The sequence below is a fragment of the Monopterus albus genome, unplaced genomic scaffold (assembly GCF_001952655.1).
Source record: "Monopterus albus unplaced genomic scaffold, M_albus_1.0 scaffold192.1, whole genome shotgun sequence".
In the NCBI taxonomy this organism is placed as follows: Eukaryota; Metazoa; Chordata; class Actinopteri; order Synbranchiformes; family Synbranchidae; genus Monopterus; species Monopterus albus.
Genome location: NW_018128072.1, coordinates 949,362 through 956,567, shown reverse-complemented (window position 1 = coordinate 956,567; position 7,206 = coordinate 949,362). Strand labels below are relative to the sequence as shown.

Below are 7,206 nucleotides of genomic sequence, written 5' to 3'. Positions count from 1 at the left end.
TGAGCGTGTAATGTTAATTTTACCTGTGATCCTTTAAATAAATCAGCACTGTTTTGAAGTTACTTGGACTGTCTCGTCTCTAGAGTTAGCAATGGTAACAAGAGCCATATCCTACACTACCAAGTAATTTTTAAAACCTCTGTTAAACAAACCAGCTGCATGTCTAAGCTTGAATATTGCACAAAGCACTTGATTGTCTTTTTGCAATTAAATTTAGTTTCTTTTCTTTTCCAGGATGGACTGTAAAACACCCCCTGGCCTCAGATAAATCTCACAGTCCAAAAATGGCTAGCTGATTGCAGTCTAAGGGATGCTGCCCCTGTCAGATACATATGTGACATAAAATTGTGGAGGACAAATGGTGCTGGTGTTAGCAGAAATGTTAGAAAGCTAGAGAAACTAGTTTAGTTATTAGTTGGTGAGGACGTTTAATCAGGAGAGCAACGTTTTGCCACAGATTTGACTTGTAGAATTGTAAACTAATTTGTCATTGGCCTTGGTTCCAAGAAACCATTTTGACAGATAATACAGCAGATTAAAAAATTTGGCTGATGGAGTGCAATGAGAGAGTGTTCTGTGGGGTAGGGGAGCTGGAGCTAGACCCCAACATTGTGAGTGAAGAGGCGGGAAAACTGTACTCAGAACTACAGGTACAGCAGTTCCTTAAATTATTCTCATTTCCATATGTTCACTGTTGTAATCACTGTTTAGATGTAGCTGTGTGTACCAGGTTTCTCACTCTGCTACCTCACCATATCACAGACAGTTATGGAGACCCATGGTGAAGGTGTGGTGGAGTCTCTGGTACCCATATTAGTATGGGTCCTTGAGGGACTCGCTAGCTGCAAAGTCCAGCTGAGAGACAGGGAGGAGGAGGTGGAGAGGGAGAGAGCTGAGCGAGAAGAGCTTCTAGAGAGATATCTAGCAGAGAAAACACTGAGGAAAGAGAGTCAAGAGGTGAGGACAGATGTGTTCTTTGATATAACATCATTTTTAATGGTGTGTTTTTTATTTTGTTTTATTTTTATGCTGTAAAATGTGTTGACAGTTCTCAGAGTTTTTAAATAATTTTGTTTTTAGAAGTATCTGGAGCTGGATGACCAAATCGAACAAGAGAGGAGAGTCATAAAGGGAAGGGAAAGGGAGAGAGAACGAAGAGAGAGAGAGCTGGAGAAGAAAGCAAGAGCGCAAGCTGATCAATGTGTGTTTGAATATTAACTGTGTCAAATGCATATTATCCTCTTTCATCTTTGTCTTTTTCTTCTTACTGTTTCATTCATTGTTCTTGTGCATATCATCACTACAACAATTAGAATTATATTTATGTTTTCTTGCAGTGGTGGCCTTGGAGGACCAGAAGACAAATCTGAACAGAGAACTGAGCACACTGAGGCATGTTCACAACAAGGTCAGGCACTGCTGATGAGTCTATGAACTTGTGTGCTCTTGAATCACCATGCAGGGGATTCTGTTTTTTGATCATTATTTTGTTTCTTACATACGTTACATATTCTCTCCTCCAGTTGTCTCACACATATTGGGAACTTTTGGAAAAGAGAAAGGATTCTGAAAGGGATTCCCCTTTAAGGTTGTTCATACTCTTCACTTATTAAAATCTAAAACAGGTTTCTCATATAGTGTTTTACACAGTTAAGCTATATGTATTCTCAACAGAAGCTCTATTCTGTGCCATGCCATATTAAATGGCGATTGTTGGTGTCTTTTCTTATAATTCAGAAATGGTAAGAGTGCTATGGGAAAGTGGTGCAGAATTTAAGAAAAACCTATTGCCTTTTCTTTGCTAAGTAACGCATGTCGTATGTAGGAATCACATGCTTCCTAAGAATGCAGACTTTCCATCCAATCAAGTATTGTCAGAATCCAGTGTTAATGAAAAGGTAAACAGACTCTCACTTATCTTTTTATTTGGAACAGTTTTGCCAGAGATGTAGCTGTTGACTGCTTTTCTTTTTTTGAACAGATGATTCAAAGACCACATTCAATCTCTGGTACCCCCTGTTTGGAAGATCTTGTAGCCAAGGACAAAAAGCTGATGGACACTGCAGCAGATTCTGCTGAAGTTCAGTTTGTCAACTATATCATAAATTCCACTCCTGAACTGACACATTTTCATAGCTGTGTGGATGCAAGGTAATAGTCTGAGCCCATAAATTAATTTGTGTCAGTTGGCGGTCTGAGTGGAAAGTATTCTTTTATTTTCAAATGTTTTTTTTTGCTCTATTTGCCTTTATAATTAGCAGCACCCCAGTTAGAACTACCACAGAGGGGCTACCAGGAGATGAGTTGGACATCAGCTTGGAGCATGAGATGAAGGAGGTGGAGGAGAAGGAGGGAGAGGAGTTCAAAGTAGAAGAAAGGAAGGAAAAAGATGAGGAGGTGGAGGAAGATGATCGTGTGGAGTGGGAGCTGCGCAACACTGACTCTGTGTTCTCTGAACTGTCAGAGCTGAGTCGAGATTATGTGGAGAGTGTAGACCGAGGTGCCAGTGTCAGAGGTAAAGTCCTGTAAAGAATACACTTTTACAGACCTGTTTCACTTGAACTTTCTCTTAATTTTAACCAGAGATTTGATAAAAAGTACACAGTTCTCAGTAATTTGCCAGTTATTATTGTGTGACCCTTCATCTGGCCACAGAAACAAAACCCTCAGTAACAGTGCCTGTGTTATAATACTGTAATAAAAGACAGTGTATGATCATAGATACAGTTGTGCTCATAAGTTTACATACCCAGGCAGATTTTATATATTTTTTTGGCCATTTTGCATAGAATATGAATGAAAACACAATAACTTTTCTTTCAGTCATGGTTAGTGTTTGGCCGAAGCCGTTTATTGTCAAACAACTGTGTTTACTCTTTTTACATCATAATGACAACAGAAACTACCTAAATCACCCTGATCAAAAGTTTATATACCCCAGTTCTTAATATCGTGTATTGCCCCCTTTAACATCAATGACAGCTTGAAGTCTTTTGTGGTAGTTGTGGATGAGTCTCTTTATCTTTTCAGATGGTAAAGCTGCCAATGGGCATAGTTTCTGTTGTCTTGGCAGAAAGCCTCCAGTTCCTGTAAATTCTTGGGCTGTCTTGCATGAACTGCACGTTTGAGATCTCCCCAGAGTAGCTCAATGATATTAAGGTCAGGAGATTGAGATGGCCACTCCTGAACCTTTACTTTATTCTGCTGTAGCCAATGACAGGTTGATTTGGCCTTGTGTTTTGGATCATTGTCATGTTGGAATGTCCAGGTATGTCTCATGCACAGATTCCGGGCTGATAAGTGTAAATTTTCCTCCAGTATTTTTTGATAACATGCTGCATTCATCTTGCCATCAATTATGACCAAATTTCCTGTGCCTTTGTAGCTCACACATCCCCAAAACATCAGCGATCCACCTCCGTGTTTCACAGTAGGAATGGTACCTTTCATCATAGGCCTCGTTGACTCCTGTCCAAACGTAGCGTTTATGATTGTGGCCAAAAAGTTCTATTTTGGTCTCATCACTCCAAATGACTTTGTGCCAGAAAGTTTGAGGCTTGTTTCTGTGCTGTTTGGCATATTGTAAGCGGGATACTTTGTGGCATTTGCGTAGTAATGGCTTTCTTCTGGCAACTCGAACATGCAGCCCATCTTTCTTCCATCTTGCCATCAATTATGACCAAATTTCCTGTGCCTTTGTAGCTCACACATCCCCAAAACATCAGCGATCCACCTCCGTGTTTCACAGTAGGAATGGTACCTTTCATCATAGGCCTCGTTGACTCCTGTCCAAACGTAGCGTTTATGATTGTGGCCAAAAAGTTCTATTTTGGTCTCATCACTCCAAATGACTTTGTGCCAGAAAGTTTGAGGCTTGTCTCTGTGCTGTTTGGCATATTGTAAGCGGGATACTTTGTGGCATTTGCGTAGTAATGGCTTTCTTCTGGCAACTCGAACATGCAGCCCATCTTTCTTCAAATGCCTCCTTATTGTGCATCTTGAAACAGCCACACCACATGTTCTCAGAGAGCCCTGTATTTCACCTGAAGTTATTTGTGGGTTTTTCTTTGCATCCCGAACAATTTTCCTGGCTGTTGTGGCTGAAATTTTAGTTGGTCTACCTGACTGTTGTTTGGTTTCAACAGAACCTCTCATTTTCCACTTCTTAATTAGAGTTTGAACACTGCTGATTGGCCTTCTCAGTTCCTTGGATATCTTTTTATATCCCTTTCCTGTTTTATACAGTTCAACTACCTTTTCCCGCAGATCCTTTGACAATTCTTTTGCTTTCCCCATGACTCAGAATACAAAAACGTGAGTGCAGCACTGTATTAAAGATGCAAGGGTCTGTCAGGAGTCCTGAAACTCATTGACCTTTTATACACACACTAATTACCAGCAACCAGATCAAGGTGAAGATGGTTACCTTTAATTGCCATTCACACCTGTTTGTGTCAACTTGTGTCATGTTATCAGGCCAAAATCACCAGGGTATGTAAACTTTTGATCAGGGTGATTTGGGTAGTTTCTGTTGTCATTGTGATTTAAAAAGAGTAAACACAGTTGTTTGGCTTCAGCCAAACACTAACCATGACTGAAAGAAAAGTTATTGTGTTTTCATTCATATTCTATGCAAAATGGCCAAAAAAATATAAAATCTGCCAGGGTATGTAAACTTATGAGCACATCTGTACAAAGTAAGTGATCACAGACACGGGATGTGACAGAAGCTTGGCTTCTAAAAATATTTTGACAATGGTGTGCAACAATTTATACTTGGCTAACATGGAGTGCAGTGAAAAGGGTTCTTGCTGTAGGTTTAATATGGGTTTCTGTTCCATTTTTGCCATTTTGCCGAGTAAATGATGTTGTTTAGATATGGTCAGTGTTGCTCTCACTGTTGTAATAAGTGTCTAAGAAATCTTAATGCTTCTCTCTGTAGGCAGTGCAGACCAGTTTGAGGAGATTCTTTCTCAGTATGAGGAACTGAAAGTCACCCAGTGAGTTTTAATTTCTGACCCATGATGTAGATCTGATGCTTGAGTGCGCAGGGGATTTTCAAAACACTCGTGCTTCTTGCTTCAGTAGAAACAAATCAGGAAGATGAGAAAATATTTCAGACACTAATTTGTTGGAACTGTTTACTTTGTTTGCCTAAGTGACTGCTGATTTGTATTTTTCCCCACACTCCTAAAATGCTCATGCTTTGCTTTGTCTCCCCCACCCCGAGTGAGTTGGTAGAAGCTGCCCGCAAGGCTTTGATATCTCGAGTGGTAGAGCTGACTGATGACCGTTCAGCTCTTAAACTGGAAGTGACCTCTCTTCAGGAAACAGTCTCACGATTAGAGGGGCGGATGAAGGAGAAGGAGGAGGAAACTAAGAGGTGTAGAAGATTGTTCTAGATGTTTTCCAACTTTTTGGAAAAAGCATTGCATTTATTTTTTGTAATTATGTTCTGCTGTTGAAGTCACTATATGCTTCATTAGCAGTTTTTTTTTTTTTTTTTAAATAGGCTTCGGAAAGAACTGGAAACGTACCAATCTGAGAATCCTGATGTAAGGAGATGTTACTTTCAAGCTTTGATTTACTGTATCACAAACATGTAGTGCAGTAGTAGTATTGTATTGTTGAAGCTTTTTGTTAAATCCATTAACTGTTCTGTGTTGATTATGTGTGAAACTGGTGCACGCATGGCATTTAGAGGCATAAATCTTTCCATTCAGGCCTGTCTACCCTCGTCCATGCGCCACTTTTCTCGCTCAGAAATGGCTCGTGTGGTTATGGAGAAGAATCAATATAAACAACGCCTGTTTGAGCTGCAGGAGTCAATAAGACATAGCCAGACACTCAGGTAATTTTGCTACTAAATTAAAATAGTTGTATGTGTGTTCTTTTACTTAGCTGTTGTATTATTTAAAGTTGTCTGTTCCAAGAGGATTTTAAATTTGATCCAACACAGCTGTGTGCTTCTAATTTTATTCAGGGCTATTTTTTTCTTTTTTCAATAGAGCAACAAAGGAAGTGAAGTTATCAGAGGAGAAACGGTCAAGTGTTTGGAGAAAGTAAGTGTTTGTTTTATGGCTCATCTTCTGTCATTTTGTTCGTCCCTGGTAGGCTAGTGGTTAAGACGCAGCGCTCTAGCTGCTGCGGCCCATGTTCGAGTCAGGGTTGTGTCAGGAAGGCATCCGGCGTAAAACACGTGCCTAATGTCAACATGCAAGTCGTCAGTGTGACGATTCACTGTGGCGACCCCTAAACGGGAAAAGCCGAAAGTGACTTTCTGTCATCTTCTGTCATTTTGTTCCTCATAACACACAAAAATTGGCGGCTTTGCTCCCTAGAACAGAGATGGCCTGGTGCTGGGCCTGCTCTGTGATGGAGAATAAAGTGGGCAGTAAACCTGCACTAATGTACTGGAATACTATAATTATAGAATGAGTACCCTAAAAGAACACAAAAATGTATAAAGCATTATGCCGTATAAAAATACAAAGAGAACATTTGAATTTTGGCGGCATGAGAGAGGTTCATCTTTGCTGTATGCAGACAAAACAAAGACTGAAATAAACAAGTGTGGTAAGTAAGTGCAAGTTTAGTAATATTCTGTACTCGGATGATTTACTATGTATGTAAAATAATATAAATTGTTTTTGTATTAAAGGTTCAACCGCTTTTTTGGTTTGTCCAAAGAGCCCTTAATCCCAACTCCTGCTTTTGCATTCCACGTGCCAGCTCCTCCAGCACTTACTGACACTCCTCTGGGGTCTTCACAACTGCCAGCTGTCAGCCAGACTCCAAATGAGTAAGCAAATTTTTCTGGCCATTTACATCATTATTTGCAACAAATAATTACACATTTTCTGTTTAAGCTGATACAAACCAGGAGCATTTTCTCTAGGTCTGCTTCTCCTGCCACTCTCACACCACGTGCCAGGAGGAGAGAACTCTACAGAGAAATCCGATCCCACATTTGGGGAACTCTGGGAAAACGGCAAATACAAGGGTGGAGTATGCCACTGGGAAATGCACAGGTAGTAGAACCACATTCAGAATACAAATAAAGGGGGAACTGTTGGGTATTAAAAAGAGTACATGAAAATGGAAATAAGAGCTTCCCCTGGCTGTGATGTGAGACTGCATTATGCGTTTTTTGTTATTACACACTTTTTTTTTTTTTTTTTTTTAATTAAATGAAGAACAAAAAAA

The 7,206-nt window shown here is 39.9% G+C and overlaps 1 protein-coding gene across 2 annotated transcripts in view; it reads left to right on the top strand.

Moving 5' to 3' along the window:
* The window catches only part of LOC109970218 (C-Jun-amino-terminal kinase-interacting protein 4), a 13,359-nt gene that overhangs the window by 1,773 nt on the left and 4,380 nt on the right, over positions 1 to 7,206 (top strand). The window contains exons 2-16 of one of the 2 annotated variants that reach the window (XM_020617635.1): positions 235 to 650; positions 763 to 957; positions 1,081 to 1,201; positions 1,338 to 1,408; positions 1,524 to 1,588; positions 1,826 to 1,898; positions 1,982 to 2,151; positions 2,259 to 2,515; positions 4,943 to 5,000; positions 5,231 to 5,383; positions 5,513 to 5,555; positions 5,724 to 5,851; positions 6,009 to 6,062; positions 6,662 to 6,802; positions 6,899 to 7,031. In XM_020617635.1, coding sequence (XP_020473291.1) covers positions 552 to 650; positions 763 to 957; positions 1,081 to 1,201; positions 1,338 to 1,408; positions 1,524 to 1,588; positions 1,826 to 1,898; positions 1,982 to 2,151; positions 2,259 to 2,515; positions 4,943 to 5,000; positions 5,231 to 5,383; positions 5,513 to 5,555; positions 5,724 to 5,851; positions 6,009 to 6,062; positions 6,662 to 6,802; positions 6,899 to 7,031 — 1,761 coding nt within the window. In that variant the 5' untranslated portion in view covers positions 235 to 551. The remainder of the gene's footprint in view (positions 1 to 234; positions 651 to 762; positions 958 to 1,080; positions 1,202 to 1,337; positions 1,409 to 1,523; positions 1,589 to 1,825; positions 1,899 to 1,981; positions 2,152 to 2,258; positions 2,516 to 4,942; positions 5,001 to 5,230; positions 5,384 to 5,512; positions 5,556 to 5,723; positions 5,852 to 6,008; positions 6,063 to 6,661; positions 6,803 to 6,898; positions 7,032 to 7,206) is intronic. The other variant, XM_020617636.1, reaches the window with a different exon arrangement.